The sequence below is a fragment of the Syngnathoides biaculeatus genome, chromosome 16 (genome assembly GCF_019802595.1).
Source record: "Syngnathoides biaculeatus isolate LvHL_M chromosome 16, ASM1980259v1, whole genome shotgun sequence".
NCBI classification, from domain to species: Eukaryota; Metazoa; Chordata; class Actinopteri; order Syngnathiformes; family Syngnathidae; genus Syngnathoides; species Syngnathoides biaculeatus.
The window spans coordinates 2,461,569-2,483,955 of record NC_084655.1 but is presented as its reverse complement, the minus strand read 5'-3'; the positions used below and the strand labels follow the sequence as shown (position 1 = coordinate 2,483,955).

The following is a 22,387-nucleotide window of genomic DNA, read 5'->3' as shown; positions in this document are numbered from 1 at the left end:
TCCAGGTTGGCTGAAAAAGTCTCAGGATCCCCCTTCAAAGAGATGGATAGAGCGGCTGGGGAGAGGAAAGTCTGTTTCCCCCTGCTAAAGCTACTTCCTCTGTGAGACAATCTCAGATAATCAGAAGAGAATAGATGGATGGATGATTGCTCATCGACTGGCTGGTTTTCGCCAGTAATTAGAAAGGACCCCATCAAGTTTAATGTAGAGTTAGACTGGACAGGCTATAATCAGCCATATTTGGTTCAAATAATGAATATTTGATTATTTAGCAAGTATGTTTATAAAATATAAAGGTCATAGTTTTAAATATTCTTGTCTTGGGAAAAAAAAATTCAGTCACAGACATTCAAAAAGAAAAGACACACACCCTTCTGCGAAAGTAAGCAGATGTCCTGTTGGAGTTTCTTAGCCTCTGGTGAGGTGACTTGAGGATTAGACAGCTGCGAGTATACATAGTCCGGGATAGACTGAACAGACCTGAAATTGTTACTAAGGTGGCTGGATGTGAACTGGGGAGACAAATAAACAGTCTGAGACAGCAGTACTTTATTACAACTGTGTTACTTTCTTTAAATGGGACCAATTGCATGCCATTTTCTTGATATTTTTTGTCAATTTACTTCCACTGAATTATAGATTGTTTCTCATTACCATGCTAAGGGAAGGATCACCAGTTTTAGGGGTTAAAAATCTCTCTCAAAGTTCAACCTATAAAGCAGATAAAAAATACATTTCATTTCGTAAAACTTACAACTCCGCCCATAGCTTCCACACGGGACAAGGTCCTGGAGTGACCATACATTTTTCCAGGCTTCTTCTTAGGTTTCTCCAAGAAAAGATTCTTTGGGGGGAGAGGAAATCAGTTCAAATTTTGGTCATTATAAGAATTTAAATTTATCACTAAGTTCCGGTAGAGTAAGTACATTATAAAGAATTATATAAAATCACTCACCATACACTACAACCTTACAATGAGACCTAACAAGTACATAATGTACATGTATTTAAATGAATAAAGCAAAACAAAGGGCTTACCTGCATGCTGATGCGCATCTCCAGGTCAGTGTCACTGATTGGGAAGCCTCCTTCCAGCCAATGGAGTCGTTGAATGTGACTGGCCAGTTCTGTCAGGTCTGTCTGACAACGAGTCAAGTCTGATGACAAAGAATCAATTTTCAAAGTTGTGGAAGTTGTGAATTTGTTTGCAGAGTATGAACACATTTATGTACGTTAGCAAAATATTTTTATTAATCACATTTGCGCGTCAAATGTGCGTAGGGTCTGCATACACATGATTTATACACATTTAGTGAATGAGGCCTATTGACGTTTGGATTTTTTTTTTTTCCCCAAATAGTGTAATTAATTTAAAACTGATTTGTCAACATTTTTTGTAATCTACACAGTCAAAATTATACATAGTCTCGCACATACCATCGAACTGTTATTTAGTTAAATGTCCCTTTCACATCAGCCAAACTTTTACAGCAAACAAGCATTGGCCACTATTCAAAGTTGATATGCCCTCTATCCATTTTCTGAGCCACTTAACCTCACAAGGGTCATAGGAGTATTGGAGCCTATCCCACATATCAGGCAGGAAGCAGGGTACACCCTAAACTGGTAGCAAGCCAATGGCAGGGCTCATAGAGACAGACAACAGTCACACTCAATCAAACCCACAGGCAATTTAGAGTCTACATTAAATGCATGTTTTTGGGATGTGGGTTGAAACCAGAGTGCACGAAGAAAACCCACGCAGGCACAGGGAGAACATGCAAACTCCACAAGCGGGGCTGGGGTTTGAACCCCGGTCTTTAAAACTATGAGGCCAACACTAGCCAGATCCTCCACCGTGCCACTTGATATGCATTTATTACCATAATTTAGTGAAGTAATTTTTTTTTCCCCACCTGGTACTGACCCATGCCTAAGTATTGTGTAGTCCACAAATATTAAACGATGCTTAAAGGAATACTCTCTCGATAATTCATATGTACAATAAACCCTCCAATGTGAAATATTATTATATATTTTGGACATTAATTGAAAAAAAAAAAAAAAAAAAAAAAAAAAAAAAAAAAAAAGAAAATGAACATTTTTGAAATCCAATGAAAATCTGAATATGTGACAGCTTTCACAGCCAAACATAGAAGAAACAATCTTGACCCCGTCCCTGACGTTGCTGGTGCTTACCATTACAGACCATTCGTTCCAGCTCAGCCAAGATGCTGACGTGTTGTGCAACAAAACCGAGAAACACACCCAAATTTCTCCTTTAACCTCCCGTGGGGTTAACCTGACAGGATAAAGCTGTGGCTGTCACAGTTGACGCTCGTTCACCAGACGGGGAAATTTGCACGCATTTAATCTTTAATGGTTATTAGCCGGTTAGTGATAGTCTCTCGTGCTGGTACTGTATAAGGAACAACATAGTTTATGAGGCGGCACGGTGGAGCAGCTATTCAATTGCGGACCTCCGTGTGTGGAGTTTACATGTTCTCCCCGTGTCTGCCTGCGTGTAAACTTGCCTCCTGCCCGTTGACAGCTGGGATAGGCGCCAGCATTCCTGCGACCATCGTGCGGCTAAGAAAATGGATGGATGGATATTTGCGTATAAGCACACTTCCTGGTTACTATTTACGGCGATGCGTGCATGCAAACCGCCCTGCCATCTCCAACACCGGTCGAACGCGAGAAACTGGGTGCTTGTAAAGTACAACTGGGGGGGGGGGGGGGAGTCTGGCCACTCCTGCTGTATATTCACTACATCGAAACCAACTCAGAAAAGCATCAAATTTCAACGGTCCATAGAATGGGACCGTTATTGTTGGTCGTCAGCACCACGTCTCTCCCAACACATTGACTTCCACCTGTGTGTATTCTGGCTCAAACTCTTGAACATTGTACATTGTTATTTTTGTTTTATTTGCTCAAAGGCGGGAGTAGTAATAACATGGAGCATTGACTCGCTGTTATACTCTCTTTATTAGCTCTGAGCACGCAACACTTCCCGGTTACTATTTACTGCGATCCGTGCATGGAACCCCCACACCCTCCAACCCTGTTCACGAAAGGCTGGCTGCTTGAAAAGTACAACTGGGGGGGGGGGGGGGGAGAGTCTGGCCATGCCTGCTGTATAGTCTCTACATCTAAACCAACTCAGAAAAGCCTCAAATCTCCGCGGTCCATATAATGGGATTATTTTTTGTCGTTAGTGCCACGCCCCCTTGGCTCTGATTTCCTGGGTTGTTCTTAACCCTAACCCATTTGCTTTGTGAATGAAGGTTTTTTTGTTTTTTTTTTTTCTCTTAACTGAAGAGCTTGGAACCAATTTTCTATTTATTTTTAGAGGGGAGGACTTTCTATGTTCTTGGATAGAAAGCTTCTAGCTGTTTCTCACCATTGGAAGTTGCATCAATGTCATTTGTCTGCTGCAGCCAGGCTGACACCTTGTTGGTTACTGCTGGGTGGGAGGTAATATGCAGCGAGGGGCCTCCCATCTCAGTTTGGAAGACTGATGCTGAGCTGGCATATATGGGTAGCTAAAGAATATCACAATCACAGTTAATGCCGATCATTTTTAGGAAAACAAGCTAACAAAAATGCATTTAAACCTGACAGACAAGCATGATTCGCTGCCAATAAGACTTCTATTGAATCATTCAGTTATTGTGGGTTTGGAATCATGAACAAATCCTTTATCACATCAAGCTAGAGTAAAGTTTTATCTACTTCTTACTAAATGGTCTAAAGACCAGAAGAGGACTTCACCTCTGACATATCACGCTGCAAAACCTTTAAAAATTTTATTCACCACGGCATTAGTTTTCCACCCAACACAATTTATTCCTCTGTCATCTGTTAGCACGAACAAAGTATTAAGTATGTATCAGGTGAAAACGTTTGTCATAGAGTTTGTGATTACAAATTAAAAAAAAAATACAATTGTTCAAAATTTCTACTCACAGAAGTTCTTTTTTTCTGGGCCAGACTGTTCATAGCTGGTAAGGAATTGTGGCCAAGAGAGATGGCATGAAGTACTCCACGTTGGACGCTGATAGCTTCATTTTTACGAAATACACGATGGGCACACAACTTGGTAAACCAAATGTAAAACAGCTCATGGCTCTTGGCCTTACAATAAAAGAAAAACAAATCACCATAAATGAGAAAAATTGTGCAAAACAACCCTTTAAAAAATACAACACAGATTAAAAAAAAACCGTATCTGATCTGGGGTCATGACACTGCTTCCTCTGAATTGTGGAAAAAAAAGGTAGTCTGTGTCAATTACCATCAGGTGATAAAGATTGTCTCCAGCATCTAAGTCTATACGTTTAGACTTTTTATTAACAGACATAACAGCCAGGCTAACATCCATCGAGCCATGAAGTTTTCCTCTTTGAATCTATAAAACAGAGAGAAACAGAATTAATCATCCCTCTACTCACTGTACAAACCAATTAGTTGTTTCATCAACAATGCTTTTGACTAATGGAGATGGACATGAATCATCTTGACAATTGTCACTAGTAGTAATCTGAAACATTTGATCCCAACGTGGTCTCAATTCAGTTTAGAATCAGTATTTGCTTCAACATGTACAGTATTGCAACATGTATTAATATCAAGTCCCTTTTACCTACTTTTTATTGTACTGTTCAGCAGTGGTCGCCAACCACCGGGCCGCTGAAGAAATAATTAGTTCTGTTGTATTCATTATCCAAGACTGAAAACCTTTAATTTGAAAAGGAAAAAAAAAAAAAACCCCACCGGATTCTCTTGGTTACATCTCGGTCAATTCAGCGGCAAAATTTACCCCCACAAACTAGCAAAATGAGTAAAAAAAAAAAGAAAAGATCTTTGGAAAGTTTCTCTTCGAAGGGGGAAAGGCTGAGTGAAGAGACAGAAGAACAGCCTACAGCGTCCAACAAAAGAAAGTTAAAGTGCCCTTAACTCACGACTTTGAGTAATTTTGTGAAGAGGTGGATGGAAATAAGAAGTTATCCAGAGAGAAATTCCTCGCAAGAGTATTTGACTTACCAGAGCCGCTGCAAAGATTTCTCTCAGAAAAGTCGCCGCCAAACTGGCTTATTTGTGCGACATTCAGTCCGTTGAATGAATCCAGTCTGTCACTTCAGGGTAAAATGACAACTGTCTTCAAAAAAAGTTGGCAGATAAAGTAGCTGGAACGCGTAGTGCCTAAGCAGAGGCATATTTGACATGTTTCAAACAGCGTAAATTTTTTGTGAGACTGAGCCTTCATTCTCCCAGCTGGTGCACGATCACCTGTCTTTGCTATTAAAAGACTTCGAGCGCTATTTCCCAACTAAAAAAGGACCCACGAACTGCCAAGGGATGGATCCGTGACCCATTTATTTTGCCAAGCATTGACCGGTCCACAGTGATAAAAAGGTTGGGGACCACTGCTGTACAGCATAAAAGGAGTACTGTATACCATATAGTCTTGACTATTCCCAACGTCTAACTAAAGTCACTTCCCCCCCAGCCCCTCACATTTTCACAAAATGTATTAGGAGAATGCATAGAGCTTTGGACAGACAGGTGGCTCAAAGTAAAAAGGGGCCATAAATGCTTATTTGTGGCCATGTAATACAAATTTATAGCTCCAAACTAGACAACTGGGTAAGCAAATCGAGCGATCAAGAAACATTAAGTTAGAGGCTGAGCTAAAAGACAATGGACAGGGACACAGTAATAATTTTATTTAAGGCTGTGAATAAACAAAATACAGTCTGGAAAAAAACCTGCTTTGCAGGATACTGACAAGATCAGACGAAATGACAGTTGCCTTTGAAGACTGGGTGTTAATTTTTCCAGCAAAGTTGTGAAAATTATTAATGAGAATTTAACCCTCAGATTAGTATTTTGGCCATTAAAAAAAAAAAAAAAAAAAAAATTCCAATGTCATGCCGGGAATGCATCAGATCCACCAGCCCCCCTTTTTTTCTTAACACACACACACACACACACACACACACACACACACACACACACACACACACACACCCCAATGTGCATGACTTAGTGAGTATCCATCTTTCCTTTGATTAATCATTCAAAAGCAAGCAGGTCATAGTTTCACATTTTTTCCTTAACATTTTTGCAATGAGTACATTAGGATACTTTTCCCCCATGAGTCATTTCAGTAAGTTAATACCCATAGAATGTACAATTAAATGTTTGTATTAAATATTTACAAGCTATTTATAGTGCAGTTTCATATACTTAATTACTTACATCTTGCTGTGTCTTCGAATACTTTAGCATTCCCTTCTCTAACATGAAGAATCTCTGAAATACAAAAACACACCATACGATTAACAAAATAAATCCATTCAATTCCACCCAATACTTAAGTGGGCTTGGGAGTTTAAAAAAAAAAAAAAAAATTCCAACATTTTTTAGCTTTACCTTGTGCCAGCCCTTTAGTGGGTACTTCCTCCGCTTCATCAAAAAGCCCTCACAAATTCCAGGAATACTTAAATCAAGGGAGGAGCCTGGAATAGAATTCTGTTCCAGATTTTGCAAGTCCTCCATCACTTCCCAGTTACGAGACTGCATAAAGTACATAAATAAGTTCTAGCAAGTTAATGTCCCCAATTAGCTCTACAAGTAAGTAGGTTTGTCTATCTGTTAGAAGGGTGATGAAAAAAATACTGCCCATATTTACTGTTTGCAAAGTAGACAGATTGTGATGGAAAGTCAAATCCTTGAGTTTCCATTTCAACAATTTTAGATAAAGCATTTGAAATTTTCTTACCGATATTTATGCTCACTGTTTCAGTGTCAAAATTTAAAATATACCTGAATTGAGGTCTAATCTCTCAAAGAATGATCTAGATTTAAAGTTGTTTAAAAACCCATTCTAATCAATTTTTAAAAATTAAGATAGGTCAGGCAATTGACAAAGAGGTCCTGAATCACAAAAAAAAAAAAAAAAAAAAAAAAAAAGTTAGGGTTAGCAACAATATTTGGCAGTTGAGTTACCTGCTTTGAATGTTTGGAGGAGCCAGTGCTGCTGCTCCTGGAGTGGCCAGGTTTATATGCGCTAGCTGGGGATTTCTCAAGGACTGATATCAATGACTGGTTGGTACTAAGTGAGGGTGGGTACACCTGAGGGTCCATGGGTGTAATGTCTAGCATGACAGGATTTAAAGGAGTGGCTGTGTGTCACACCACAGTAAAAAGGCGCTGCAAAGAGTCAACAGAAGCAACAGATGAGAGTTACAACTCTTAACAAAAAACACTTTCGTAACATTTTCTGGATACATGACATATTCTTAAGGTCGGGAGTCACCAACCTTTAACACTCAGAGCCATTTCGACCCAGTTACCACAGAAAAGACAACACTGGGAGGCGCAAACAGTTCTTGACATCTGAAATGGTGATGTTAACCTATATATTTTTGTGTGTCCATACACCCTCTAAAGAATGTGTGCGTGTATGTATATAACTTTACACTTGTAAATTAGTGTCTTCCTTTTGAAATCCATGCAGTCATCCATGTTTCAGAAAATAAAATTTTATTCATTCATTCATCATTAATTAAAAAAAATTTGCAGAAATGAAGGTCTCTTTCAAATGAATTAAAAAGCTGAACTTAAATTAATCGACATAGCATCAAGCCATCATCCTTAGGGCTGTACATGAATTTAAAAATACTGTATTGTAAGATCTGTAATTATGAGAGTACCCATTTTTGAGCGCAGGGGGGAGAAGTAAGGTAAAAAGAGTGAGTGTAACCGAGCAGCTTGTTGTTGGAGTTTGGTGTGCTGCCAGAGTTAATGGAGGGGGGGAAGCTACTAATGAACCCATATACAATTAATTAAACAAATATAATACTTTTTTCAGATATTGTGGAGTTTTGGTGTTGCTGGGCTTTCGGCGCATGCCGGCTGTGAAATCTGCCTGCTGATACGTCAAGTTGTCAAATGTCTCTGAAGAAGGCGAATGGTGAGCATCGAAATTGCACAAGGTTAGAAGAAAGAAGTTGCAACCTTTGACTGAACAAGACATGGTACACATTTTTGAGACAAATAACACACTTCAAGCGGACATTTATTTTTCAAGCCATGCAGAGGTGGAACATAAAGAGCTGCGAGTTGCTGACCCCTGCTTTAGGTAGACTTGGGGTTCATACTCAGTCTGAAATTTAAGGGCTTTTTAGGGGCATTTTTAGTGGCTGACACGAAAAATTTAGGGCCGACACGGAAAAATTTTAGGACCGACATGAAAAATTTAGGGCCATCGTGGGAAATCAAGAGTAAGGAAAAAAGACTCACCCAATGGTGCCATTGGCTGTTCTTTGTTCATCAAAGGTTCCAGTACCTCAGTGACAGTGATCACCTGTCGCCCCTTGTGGTAGTTCTCATTGATATGACCATTGTCAATGTCTTCACATAACAGTCTACAGAAAAACAGATTCTAACTACAATTGCAACTATATACACAAATGTCTGCTACTGATGTCGGTCTCAGCACCCCTACTCTAGCTCCTTGAGCCTAGCCAGTGCCTCCTTTATTTGTTGCTGCAGAGGTGCCAAAGTGGCTCTCTTGTCCTTTGCTCTGCCTCTGAGTGCATTGGCATCGGTGATAAACCTCAGATTCCTCTTTTCTTCTGCCTCCTCACACAGCCTGTCAGCCTTCTCAATAAGCGTAGCTATGTCAGTCTCTATTCTGGCTTTGAGGCTGTCTATCTCTGGCCTTAGCTGGCTTCCTCTTCTCTGCCCGTTTTGATGCATCCTTCTTTTCCTCCTCTAGATGCTGGACGTAAATACTTCTGGCAGAAGACGCAGCGACCAACAGCTCCCTTGTGATAGGCACCATGTCAGGCCCTCCATATTTCTGGACCACCTCCACTATTTGCCTCCGAGCAATCAGTGACTCCTTGCTTAGGTTGTCCTCGGTGACCTCCTTGTTTATGGAGAAGCCTCTTTCCACAGATGGCTGTCCATGGGACAGGAGCAGCAGCTGCTTTATGAGGCCCCATAGCTCCTGGAACTGCTGGCTTTCCTGCTGATGCAGAGTGGAGTGGAAGAGCGTGTCCAGCCTGTCCTTAGAGATGTTTAAGTCAGAGAAAGCGACCCTAATCTCATCTTCTTGGATCTTTTGACTCAGTCTGGAATACTGGAACAGAATCCCGTCGTAATTGCTTTCCTCCACCCTTCTGTGATCCACCATGATTAAGGTTTTTTGGAGTTTTTTGTTGTTGTTCTCCTTTTCATCTTTCATGACAATCTGCCGGGGGTCCATACAGCTTAGTAGGTGGACTAAACTGTATATGATGGGGGCCTTCTCCAGCAACTTTTCTATCATGTTTACCAGGAAAGTTTGGCAGCTCATTCTAAATTTCTGCTTTACACGGTTGGTTGCAATGCCAGATTTCAGAAGCAGTCTCTCAGCAGCAAAGCCTATGCCTACTTTCGATAAATCAACCCTCTGACTTGTCACCCACATTAATCTTGACAAGACTGGTAAGGGAGGCTGCCTTTTCTTTAAGGACTTCAGGCTTGGTGAACTTTTCCATCAGAGTCTTGATGAGGGTGCCCATGTCCTTTGCAATGAAGGGAAGCATAGGCTTGTCAGTCTGGTACAATTTCAGGAATGGTTCCACCAGCCTGGCGCACATGAGAAAGTGAAGCTTGGCAACAAAAATGGGGTCCTGTGCTGCTTTCTGAACAACAGTGAAGGAGCTGTTGGTTGGGCAGATCACCTTCTTCGTCCTTGCTGCCTCGCAATAATCTTGCACGTGTGGCATCAGAGTGATGGCTCTCTCTGCCACATTGTTTTCAAGCCATCTGTGCTTGCAGAACATGAGAGGGAGAGTGTCAGATCCAGTGACTTGTTTAAAGTCCTCGCGCCTGGCAGGTGCATCGCGAAACAAGTTGTAGAGGCTGGGCAGAAAATCTTCCACCCCCCAGCCAGCTGCCTGGCAACCGATTCGAAATGCGTCAGAGGATGTGTAGACCGCAGCTTCCAGTCTGCAGCATACGGCGGGTGGTCATCTTTTCTATTTGTTCAGCTTCCAATTAACATTGGGGCCATCCATAGAGAGCTGGAGCAGCTTTTGGTGACCGAAGTCACACACGATAGGGTCCAGACGCTCCTGAAGATCAGTTGCTGCTGAATGTCCCAGGAATTAAGAGGTGCGGACTCTGTCATCAATCCACAATCGCACTTGAATGTCCAGCTGCTTCTCTTGCATCTCATGATTTAGAGACTCATCAAAGAGGAGGACATACTCTGATTCAGCCTTCACTTTCTGCCTCAGTAGAGATGAAAAGTGGCCAGCGATGCCAAATGTAGCCAGGTACAAAGTCTTCCTTTCCCCACAGTGGTAGTTTTTAGCAATGTCACTGTCTGGAAACATGACTGCAAACACTTTCGAATTATTTTCACAAGATTTGTAACTGTAATGGCTGCAGATCACTTTTAAAGTCCACACGATCTCTGCCTTTAACGATTCCGCCTTCGTGTATTGAACTACGTTCATGAAGCCTGACTTCTGGCTGGTTGAAGTCGATGACTGGACAACTATAGGTGCGCATGCATTGCCAATACCACTGCCTGAAGTTGATGCTCCAGCGGTGCGACTCCTTACTTTCAACCCAAGCATCTTAAAAAATGCACTTCCCCATGATACAAGTTGGAGCGATGAAATAACTACGCTACGTCGTAACGAAGACGAAGTGAAATGCCTACTCACGGAAACGAACAATGGAATATCGACGACAAGATGGGGACTAGTTGTGAACAGTGATTTCCGTTGACAATTTCCGGCTGTTTTAGACGGCAGACGGATCTTTTTTTTTTTTTTTAAATAAAAGATTAATTATTTTTCTTTTGGGAGAATTTTGGCGGTCCTCCCTTTGATTTTTTTTTTTTTTTTTAAATTTAAGGCCTTTTTAGGGGCTTTACCGGTCTTTGCGGATTTTTAAGGACTTTTAGGGGCCCCTAAATGCACCTTTGAAAATGTAGGGGTTTTTAGGGACCTTTAGGGCCGCGTGTGAACCCTGTAGATTGTTGAAATAACTGCACACATAATTCACAAATTACAATCTTTAATCCCTAACTCAATAAGATAATTACAATATTTTAATGTTGAAAACAAACAGAACTGTAGTTTTATAAATCAGACATTAATTAGGGCTCATCTAGTCAATTTAATGACATTTTTTTTGTTTTTTTTTACTGATGGAAAGTACAAAAGGCTGGTTGGACAAGTCCACATTTCAAATTGTTTTTGCAAATTGTGGGCATGGTGTCCTCTGGGCCAAAGAGGAAAATAACCATCCGGACTATTATGGACGGGAAGTTAAAAAGCCAGCAAATGTGAAGGTATGGGGCTGTTTTAGGGCCATTGGCATGGGTGATTTACACATCTGTGAAGGCACAATTAAAGCTGAAAGGTACATACAGGGTTTGAAACAACATATGTTGCCATCCAAACAATATCTTTTTCTTGGAAATCCCTCCTTATTTCAGCAAAACAATGCCAAATTACATTCCGCACGTGTTCCAACAGTGTGAATTCGGAGTAAAAGAGTGCAGGTACTAGACTGGCCTACCTGTAGCCCAGACTTCTCCCCAGTGAAAATGTGTGGCCCATTATGAAGTATAAAATACAATGGAGACCCCAGACTATTGAACAGTTGAAGCTCTATACAAGCAAAAATGGAGAAGAATTCCACCCACAAAGATTCAGGAATTAGCGTCCTCAGTTCCCAAACCTTTAATGAATGTTTTTAAAAGAAAAAGGTGATGTAGCATCATTGTTCCCACCAAGCTGTACGCCTGCGCACACTGCTGATGTCTCTGCAGAGTCTGTGCTGCGCACAAAATTTAAAAAATCCAAACCGAATCGATAATAACAGTTTGTACCATTTTGCAATGTGATTCATTGAGTGAGGGGTGGGTGACTGCTACAGCCAATGGCATAATTCATATATTTACTTAAACAGCCAGTCAACTGACGTTTACAATAAACAGCATCCTTATGCACTCCCTACATCCGGTATTTATTTGGCAAAGCAGTCTGGGCAACAGTGCGAAGATGCAAATTTATCTCAAGGTCACCCTTAAAAATAAATGAGCTGTTGAACAGCCACTAAGCAGTGCAAAACAAAGGCCACCGAGATTCGCCATAACATCACCTAACGGCCTATAATTTCTACTCACCCAAATATACAAGGACCTTAAACAGTTGAGCACCAGCACTCAGAATGTATTTCCATGACACTAATTATTGGTATCACTTTCCTATTGGCCAAGGCTTTTGCCTTAAGAGTACAAAAATACACAGGCTCAAGTAGCTAAAGATTCACCGTTCAAAAGAAAAAATGAATATGAATAGTGAACAGGATATAGGCAAGCATTCAATGTAACAACATCCCTCACGTTATGTGTCTCGATCTCATGTGAACAATGAGCATGTAATCACGTGATCACCTTTGATTCCATTCTTTAAATCCAAGTATCATCTTTGTTTCTTTCCAATTGCTATACACAAATTCATTGATAAAAATGGGCATGTTTCCAATTATTGATTACTTCTATTAAAATATTCATTAATTTTAAAAAAAGGGGCATGTTTCCAGGTTAGGATGAGTTCTATTAAAAAAATAATTATTCCATACACACAAGTGTACAAGTGCTCTTATTTAATGACGCAAATACAGTATATCCTTTTCCGAAATATTGCTGATATACAAATCTGTATCCAATATTTAGGTGAGCTTTAAATCATTATCCTTAAACTATAGTTCAAAGTACTACAAATACTGCAAGACTCACAAACTTAAAATACATTTAGCAATTAATTAATAAACTAAGGCCAATTTAAAATTAAGCCCCAAACCAAATTATTTAATTGAAACACACCTGTGTCTGTCTGAGTTGATCAAACAAAAATGCATTCAGCCTTTTCCCAGCGTAATCACAGCGCAGAAAAAAATGGAAAAAAAATACATCCACGAATGCTTCACCATAAAATGACCTTCTGACAACTCTCCTAAATGCAACATGAAGAGCAAGGCCACACCTGAGCGGATATGTACTTGACTGGCAGGTGCATATCAAAAGGAGCAAGTATTTGGGTGGAGCTAATAGTGGACAAGTTCTTTACCTTACCCAACAGGCCTGCCAGGTATCTCATCAGGAGAGCACAAGATTACACCACAAGATCCAACTGTATTAAAGGGTTTCTCACTAGACTAGCAAAATGGGTATACGAAAAAGAGCAGCATTACAGTGTACAACTACAAATTTACAATTTAATACGTCATTATAACATTCCCTTTTACACTAGACTGCTGCTCAAACATTAGTATACACTATACATAATTGTAAATACTTCCAAAACAGTTGATGAATGGAAACACCATTACTCAATTAAAAAATGTGGAAAAATCTACAATGTGCAAGTACACTAGCAAGTAGCTGGCAATTTTTTTTTTTGTGGACGTTATGAGCAAAATAAAATAACCAACAATGACAGTTTACCTTTTATCTTATTTGTAAACTACTTTGCTCTGGGAGCAACTGTAGTCATTTCTGCACTAATAATTATTTTGGAGAGAGGTGAATAGCTTTGAAAATCATCAAAAATGTCCATTATTTTAGGTGGGTAAAGAACCTTATATTGTTTTTAAGTTACCTACCCTACCTATTTGATTGTAAGAACTGTTCAAGAAAAATTAAGTAAAATCCACAGAAAAGCAATTGGTGCTACAATATGCATCAGTTGCCACGCCAGACTTAATTGGTGATGCATCATTCGGCTCATCAGTGCAAAATGCCGAGACCTATTAGTGACAACCTATCACTGTTTCCTTCTTAACCATCAAATCAGTACAAAGCAAACAAAAACAAAAAGGCTGCATGAGGGAAAAAAAGGTTAGCTAAACATTACTCAGATATTCCATCTTAAAAAATTGGTGTCAGGTCATGTTGACAGGCTATATAGACCATTAATTTCATAAAAACATGTTTGGGGATTGTACAGAAAACTGATCTGTGGACCACACTCATGAAAATGTGAGAGATGGCTGTCTGTGTAGACATGTCACTGATTGGCCAGTTGAGACTTTCTATAATTTAATTTGCACCAAACTTTCATTGAAAGACTTGATTCTGCCAAAACAGGCATTAGGCCAGGAGTCCTCAATGGGTAGATCGCGATCGAGGCAATCGTGGTCGACGGCGTGCCAAAAAGAGGGGAGGGGAAAAAAAAAAAAAAAAAAAAACTTCAGCCAATGTTCCCTCGAAACTGCACGCGTGCACAATTGTGCAACACTGATGCAGTCTCTTTGTAGATATTCTGCATTGTGAGCAAAAAAAATAAATAATCCAATGCAAATTGAAAGTATAACACACAGCTATTCAGTTTGTGGTATTTTGCAATGTGATTCAATGAGTGAGGGATGACTGTTACATCCAATGGCACAATTCACATACGTACTGTTTAAAAAAAAAAAAAAAAAAAAAATGAAAAGAAGCCACTGGTTTCATTTTTTAGGCAGCACACGGAACTCTAACGACCGCTGCGCCGCCACACTCTTTTTCCTAGTTTCCCCTTAAAGACGTGCACTTATAATTACAAATATTACAGTACTTACGCAGCCCATCAATGTGTTTTATGATAACAGCGTCCACCAACGCTGCTTTAGTTTGCAACACAGTCTGGGCAACGTAGAGCAAAGACAAGCTAGACATGCTGGTTATATTTACTTTTGATATTAATGGAGAAAGTTAAAAAAAGAAATGCTGCTGTTTTAAGATGCAATGACTGTCAGAGTTTGTGAATAATCAAAGACAGACTGGTTATACTGGACGAGATTTTCTCTTTTCTGAGTGGGATAGCTCTGGTCTGAAGCAAAAGTAGAAAGTGCAGGATGAGATGGTGTGTAATTTTAAAATTCCACCTTGGCACAGCCTGATCCAGGATGAAAGCACAGACAATACAGTGCACAAAAAGCTAATTCTGTATTTTAAATATAGGAGGCAACATAACCTTAAAACGGTTTGAGAGCATCATCGTCGGTAGCACGCTGTTTGAAAAGATCATCTTGGGGTAAAAAAAGTCTAGGAACCCGTGCACTAGGCAGACCTACATCAATGAAATAATACACGAAGAGAACATGGATGTTGAGGAACATTAAAGTATCCTAGCCCCCAATTTAACTCAGGTCCTGTGGTTGAAATGCAATCAGTCAGTGGTCAACTTCATCCAACTTTTGTAAGTACTTTTTCGCTCTTCAATTAAAGGATTCAATCTGTGGTTTAAATTCACCCAATGAAAGTGGCTGTAAATTGTTACCCAGAATTTATTGGGTAAAGTCTATAGGTTGGTTTCTATGATATACTGTGGTAACTGAGTGAGTATATGTATATGCAGAACGTCACGACGGGAAAAACAGGATAGCTGATTTCCCATGTATGCTACACTAACAAGCATGATTAGTTTAATTATGATTGTTTGAACCCAACTTGCTAAATGTTTCTCTGATACCTTGGGACAAAAATTACATATTTATCCAAATGCTACAAATGAAAAAACTTAGAGTATTGCAGTTTTGATGGCTCTGTGGCAAGAGCTTGTTAAAACAAAACAAAAAAAATAAATAAAACTGCCATTACATCACCATTTACACGAACAGGGAGGAAGTGCTTACTCTTATTTTCTATAATTATTTGCAACAAATAATCTCAATCACTATCAAACAATCATCTTCAGTCTGGTGAGTTTCATAACGCTCTTAAAGTAGCTGCTGTTAAAAACAGAGCACCGGACGCTTCCATGTTAGCAAGCTGTAGCCACATCTCTAATCTTCCTTTCATAGCCAAGATTGTTGAGAAAGTTATTTCTAATCTACTCGGAAATTTCTTGAATTCAAATGGACTGACAAATTTCAATCAGGTTCCCGTACTTAGAGTACAAAATCTGTTGTGCTAATTTGTACAAGTTTGAATTGGTCTGGTTGGATCTCAGTGCGGCTTTTGATACCGTAGATCATAATATACTGCAAAACTGGTTGGAATCATGGGTAGGACTAAATGGAATAGTCCTTAAAATGGTGTGGGGCCGAACTGGAGGAAAGGAAATACTGTAATTTAAGTCCTACAGAGCGCAGCTGATAAGCCTCACCCAGTACATTTGTAAAGGAAAAACCATTTGATACATACATAAGCTGTACCTGTGTAAAAGCCACAAGTGCCCACATTGAAACGAGATATTTACAAAGACTGTATACAGAGTTTTCAAAGTTTCAATACCTGAGCAGGTGTGGTTTAAAAAAAAAAAAAAAAAAAAAAAAAGCCGCAGCAGCTACAGAGAGACTGTAACACAGCACTAACAGGGCTGGTTATAAGGAGGGTGGGGGGGGAAAAAAAAAAAAAAAAACCTCAATAACAGTAACAGCAGCAATACGCTAGCGCAGCGCTAACAGGGCTGGTTTAAAAAAATAAATAACTATACTACAAAAATCACTTCCTCGGCACATATATTCCACTGGTCTCACTGACTTTTTCCGTTCGAGTCACCCCTTGCAGCCATTAGAAAAAAATGCACAAATTAACCACATCACCACATACATTGCAGGGTTGAAAGCATGTGAAAAAAAGTCATGGTTTATAGGCCGGAAATTACATTATAACCATTGGAGTCAATCTCAACAAACGGCAATGACATATGGGTTCCGTAAAGGGTCGGTTCTTGGACCCCTCCTGTTCAGCCTGTATATAACAGAATACTAGCGGGATAGAAGATGCCTGAGGAAAAGTGTGTGAGTTCCCATTTTTAAGAATAAAGGCGATTTGGGAACTTAAGAGGAAGAAAGTTGATGAGCCACACAATGAAATTATGGGAAAGAGTAGTGGAGGCTAGACTCAGGACAGAAGTATCTGCGAACAAGAGTGTGGCTTCATGGCGAGAAAGAGTACAACAGCTGCATTATTTGGCTTGAGGATCGTGGGAAAGTACAGAGAAGGTAAGGAGGAGCTACATTGTGTCTCTGTGGATGTAGAGAAAGCCTATGACAGAGTACCAAGAGAGGAACTGTGGTACTGAAATCGCAGTCTGGTGTGGCGGAGAAATATATTAGAATAATACAGGTCAAATATGAGGGCAGCAGAACAGTGGAGAGGTGTGCCGTAGGTATGACGGAAGAATTTAAGGTGGAGGTAGGACTGCATCAGAGATCTGGTCTGAGCCCCTTCTTGTTTGCTGTGGTCATAGACAGGCTGACAGATGAGGTTAGACTGGAATCTCCTAGGACCATGATGTTCGCAGATGAGATTGAACAATTAGAAAGATGGAAGGATGCACTGGGGAGGAGAGGAATGAAGATTAACTGTAGTAAAACTGGCAGAAATGAAGATGTTGAGGTTCTCCCTTGGAGTGAGCAGGTTGGATAGGATTTATACTGAGCTCATTTGAGGGGACAGCCAAAGTTGGATTTTTTGGAGACAAGGTTCAAGAGAGCAGACTTCGATGGTTTAGACATGTCTAGAGGTGAGAGTGAGTATTGGTAGAAGGGTGCTGAAGATGGAGCTGCCAGGGAAGAGTGAGAGGAAGACCAAAGAGAAGGTTGATGGATGTTGTGAGGGAAGACATGAGGTTAGACATGGTGTTAGAAGAATATGCAGGAGATAGGCTTACATGGAAAAAGATGACGCACTGTGGCAACCCCTAACAGGACAAGCCAAGGAAAAAGAAGCCTACAAAATATTTTTACTCATCTCCAGCACATGGTGCCACCATTTTCTCGTCAGTTTTCATTAATTCACATTTTCTCATGCATGCAAGGAGATAAAAATTCATTATGGCGTCTTGAATTGCGAAACACCAGAATATTAGCAGAAATTAACTTGATTTTGGCACAAAGTGGAGGGTAGGACCTAGATCCAGGAACTCCAGACGTGAGTGGATTTTAAGAAGGTTTATTGCCATGGACAGGTCGTACACGGGAAGCCAGTCCAACAGGGCAACGGTACAAAAATCACAAGGAAAAAAGGCTTGGTCCAAAAAAACATGAAACAATGTCAAAAATCGGACATGGCAAAACGTGAAAATGTAATTTCACTAAATTGATCAATTTAAAATAAGATAAGCCCTCTCTAGCCTCATCTTGTACCTCTAATAAAATCATTAAGAAATAAATGCACCCAAGCAAAAAAAAATAAAACATCAGTAATAGAGGGTGTCCAACAAGTGTATCAATCACTTGCCATCGAGTCTCCAATGAATGCATGTTTTTGGAATGTGGAAGGAAACCAGAGTGTCCAGAGACAACCCACGGAGTTATGGGAGAACATGCAGATTCCACACACGCAGGGTCGGATTTGAACCCCAGTCCTCAGAACTGTATGGTTCATACTCTAACTAGTCGGTCCACCATACTGCCTCTACTTAGATCACTATGGGGTTCAGAGTCAAGTCACTGCTCCTCTGTATTGAGAGGAGCCAGATGAGGTGACTGGGGCATTTGATCCAGATGCCTCCTAGACATCTCACTGGTGAGGCATTCGGGGCACGTCCCACCACAAGAGACTCCAGGAACAACCCAGGACACACTGGAGAGACCATGTCTCTCAGCTATCCTGGGAACATCTTAGGATCTTCCAGAAGAGCTGGATGAAGTTGCTTGGGAAAGGGAAGTTTGACTATCGCTGCTAAAGCTACTACCGCCACGACCCGACCTGGAGAAGAGGTAGAAGATGGATGGATTTCTGTATTGTACTACAAGAAAGATACCCCCCAGAGAAAAAGTGACATACAAGAAAAATGCCACGTAGATCTTAAATGCGCTAACTAAATATTTTATCGGATTATAAACACTGTTAAATCACCATTAGCCTGTTAGCTAATTAGCTGCAAAGTCATTTATAATCTCAATCTGTCAATTTGGTCACAATCATAATGATTCAGATTTTTTTCATTTCTAATTCACCAAGAAGTATAATACAGCTAATTGAGGGTATTTACAGATATATTAAAAAAACACACACAGGCACATGCAAAGACAATTTTGGTGGCAGTCCTCAAGACAAAAAATTTTGCCCAGTTGCAAAATTCACAAAATCAGTAGATGTATTTACTGAGAACATGAGTTAAATTGAATAGAAATAAAATTATCACCCCAATACACTTATTGCAAAAATATGCTAAAAACTATAAACAGCAGCAACCGAAAATAATTTTGATCCATGCAAGGCCCCAAGAAAATTGCGTGCTTACTCGTAGTGGTTTTCTATTCACTCAGAATCCGTGGACTGGCTCTTAAACAATATCCAGGTCCGGACCTGCTTCTCATCAGTTGCAAGAGCGTAAACTGTATAACTTCAGTGCTATATGCTAAACTCCAGTTAACTTGTATTTTATCATAGTGCTTGAAATGAGCAAGTGCATATAGAACAAAATAAACCTGATACTGTGGGTAATCAAGGCATCTGCCATTTATCTTTATTCACATTTTTTTGTTGAGACATCATCAAATAATATAATGAACCCCCAGCAGATTCCTGTTTCAATGATTTGACAGAATTTTGCTTTTTGTTTAGTCCAAGGTTCAAACATAGTGAATTAAGATACACTATGTGGGTCATTTTGACACAATTTGATCTATAACTACAAAGTATAAAGACATGGCCGAATGAATTTCCTTTTGAAAATGTATTCATTTTATTGATGAGTGTTTGAATTATTAGCAGTTCTCCATGATAAACAAGATTTTTTTCTCTCAGACGATCCTACCGACGATGGCGCACTTAGCCGCGAGCAACGACAACGCTGTAAAGCGGGCCAGCTCGTCGGCACAATGAGCCAAAGCCATGATCGGCTCATCGCCGCCAGGCCGTAGTGGCTCGATGCGCTCGTCATGAGTCACTCCAGCTCGGTGCTACAATGAGCCACCCCGGCCAGCGGAGGCGGTGCAGATGCCATGACCGGCAGAGACGGCTCCGACGCGCACCGACACATTTAGCAACGCCTACATCCCCCTCCCCTATTTTTTTTTTTTTTTTTTTAGCAGCTCTATACACAGCTACCTGTCATTTTGAACCCACGAAGCTCTCTTACTTTGCACCTGTGCAATCCATTTTTCATGACGAACTGGGGCTCTAAACATATGAAGAGGAAAGCCATCCTCCCGAGTGTTCGATCTACGTCCACAACGAGCCGGCATTTTTGCTAACACAAAGGAACAAAGAGCTACCTTCCACCAGGTGAAAATAGTATAAACACACGAGCCCGCCTGATGCTGCTGTTAATGTCACTTCCTAATTCTTCTCAAAAATAGATCCCTTGGGAGGATTTTTATGGCGGGAGATAAAAAAAAAAAAAAGGCATATAAGTCACATCAAAATCATGCTTTGTGGTGAAAAAAACGGATGGGTCATTTCCAGCTGCCTTTTTTTAAATTAATATATTAAAAATCATGCATTTCATGTCAGTGGGGCTTTAAAATGATTATAGCTTCGGGACAGAATAACAAACTAGCGTATCAATGCCAAATAATACAAATCCAAGATTGTTATTTGTTTGAAGTGAAGCTTTAAAGCGGAATCCATTCTCATTTGTCAGATCCATGTGTGAACTGTGTTATAAAAAAAACAAACATTCATATAAACACAGTTTAGAGTAAAACAAAATTCCATGCAGTAGCATACATTGTAAAATCTTTTAGTGTATATGTAGATCGTAAAAATAAAAATACCATAAGGAATTTGGATACACCTGAAACCTAGAATGAAACATTCCTGACCATCTCCTACGTGTGACGTCACATCAGTCATGCGAACATACCGGTTTTCTCAAAGGGCTCAGAAACTACCTCGCTTTTTTTTTTTTTTTTTTTTTTGAAAGGAATTTCAAGAACACAATGAAAATATTTAAAGCAATATCTTGAAGATTGTGTGTAATTTCTGGACAGTTTAACGGAGTCGGAATCGGGAAGCCTTAAAATGAAAATAAAACACGCGTTAAAAACCCACGAATGTAGAATTTTAAGACAGCCACTTTAGGATCCCATTAAAAAAAATAATTAAGTAAATACTGAAAACGCAACCGGTGAGTGCGTGCGGATAGATATGTTTAAAAAAAAAAAAAAAAAAAAAAACATGCCACATACATTTTAGTTGAAAAGCTTCCCATTTAAGGACTTCAAAAGCACTAATTCCACACAGACAAGAGTAAAACATATTTGCTCTTGTCCGTGAGGAACTACGACGTTGGCCAGTGTGACTTGACGATACGAAATTCATTTTTACTTAAAGGCATGAACTAGCAAAAAACATTATGTGCGTAGGCATTCCTGACGAATACATGTACTTTTTTTTTAATCATTTCGTAAAACCCAAGAGAATCTTTTACCTGGAAAGAAACAGCCCACAACGCAATTTGACTCCTAACACGTCCGACCGCTTGTTTGACAATCTGGATGAGATTGCGTGGTCGTTTACCACCAGGTATACCGAGACACAAGTGCACCATGGGAGCAAAAAGAAAAAAAGGCTGTTTATCCAATCAGGTTTATGACAAAAAGATTCTCACATAACTTGAAATCAGTACGTGAAAAAAAAGATTCACAGAAGACCTTTTAAATCACACATTTACGGAATCAAATTTGTGCCAAATTCACGCCAATCATTTGAAGTAGTTTACATGAAAGAAAGCTTCACACCAAAGTTTTTAAATTACAAATGTGGAAAAATATTTTTGCTCGCGATGGTGGCATTTGTGCTTAGGTTTCTTTTTTTCAGTATGTTCTTTCATTGTAGTTGTTTTTCACTGTCGTTTAAGCCCATAATTCATAACTCTGACTCCAACAGAGAATCAAAGCTGATGAAGAAATTGTCGTCACTAGCCTATGAAACCTTTGAGGACTCGCACGCAAATCAAACTCGGACCCTCCACATCCTGGCCACCAGCTCTTCCAGCTCCTTCTACCGATCAACACAAACCAAAACTAGCAGGCATTCGAAAAAATTCTTTGCTCTTGCAATGAAGTTATCAAATTCTTGAACAGCTAACGTACAATACCACTGCAAGAAGCTACCATTTTTCTGCCTCGAGTTGTTGTTGTAACACCCTGCTGGACCAATCAGTATTAGTATTATACACTATAGCGTTACTCAAAACCTTAAAGGGCTACTGTCATGAAATTGATGATTTTTAGTATGTTATTTATGAAAAAACGTCAGCCAATATGGGCCCATGCGTTTTTCACCACAAAACATGATTTTGATGTATACAGCTTTTTGTAACGCCCGCCATGAAAATCCTCTTGAGGGATTTGTTTTCGAGAAGAAGCAGGAAGTAACATAAAGGACAGTGGCGCCCCCAAGTGGATTCATTTGTTT

General features: G+C 39.9%; 1 protein-coding gene across 3 annotated transcripts in view; it reads right to left on the bottom strand.

Annotated features, from left to right (window-relative positions):
• The window catches only part of LOC133514501 (oxysterol-binding protein-related protein 6-like), a 45,086-nt gene extending 23,529 nt beyond the window's left edge, over positions 1 to 21,557 (bottom strand). Inside the window, exons 1-11 of one of the 3 annotated variants that reach the window (XM_061846245.1) lie at positions 21,399 to 21,538; positions 20,932 to 20,983; positions 7,018 to 7,223; positions 6,442 to 6,585; positions 6,268 to 6,321; positions 4,301 to 4,414; positions 3,973 to 4,140; positions 3,407 to 3,548; positions 1,039 to 1,157; positions 755 to 844; positions 371 to 512 (exon numbers count right to left, since the gene is read on the bottom strand). In XM_061846245.1, the coding sequence (XP_061702229.1) occupies positions 371 to 512; positions 755 to 844; positions 1,039 to 1,157; positions 3,407 to 3,548; positions 3,973 to 4,140; positions 4,301 to 4,414; positions 6,268 to 6,321; positions 6,442 to 6,585; positions 7,018 to 7,173 (1,129 nt within the window). In that variant the 5' untranslated portion in view covers positions 7,174 to 7,223; positions 20,932 to 20,983; positions 21,399 to 21,538. Of the gene's footprint in view, positions 1 to 370; positions 513 to 754; positions 845 to 1,038; positions 1,158 to 3,406; positions 3,549 to 3,972; positions 4,141 to 4,300; positions 4,415 to 6,267; positions 6,322 to 6,441; positions 6,586 to 7,017; positions 7,224 to 20,931; positions 20,984 to 21,398 lie in introns of all 3 variants that reach the window. The other 2 variants (XM_061846248.1, XM_061846247.1) reach the window with 2 other exon arrangements.
• Between the last annotated feature and the right edge of the window lie 830 nt (positions 21,558 to 22,387).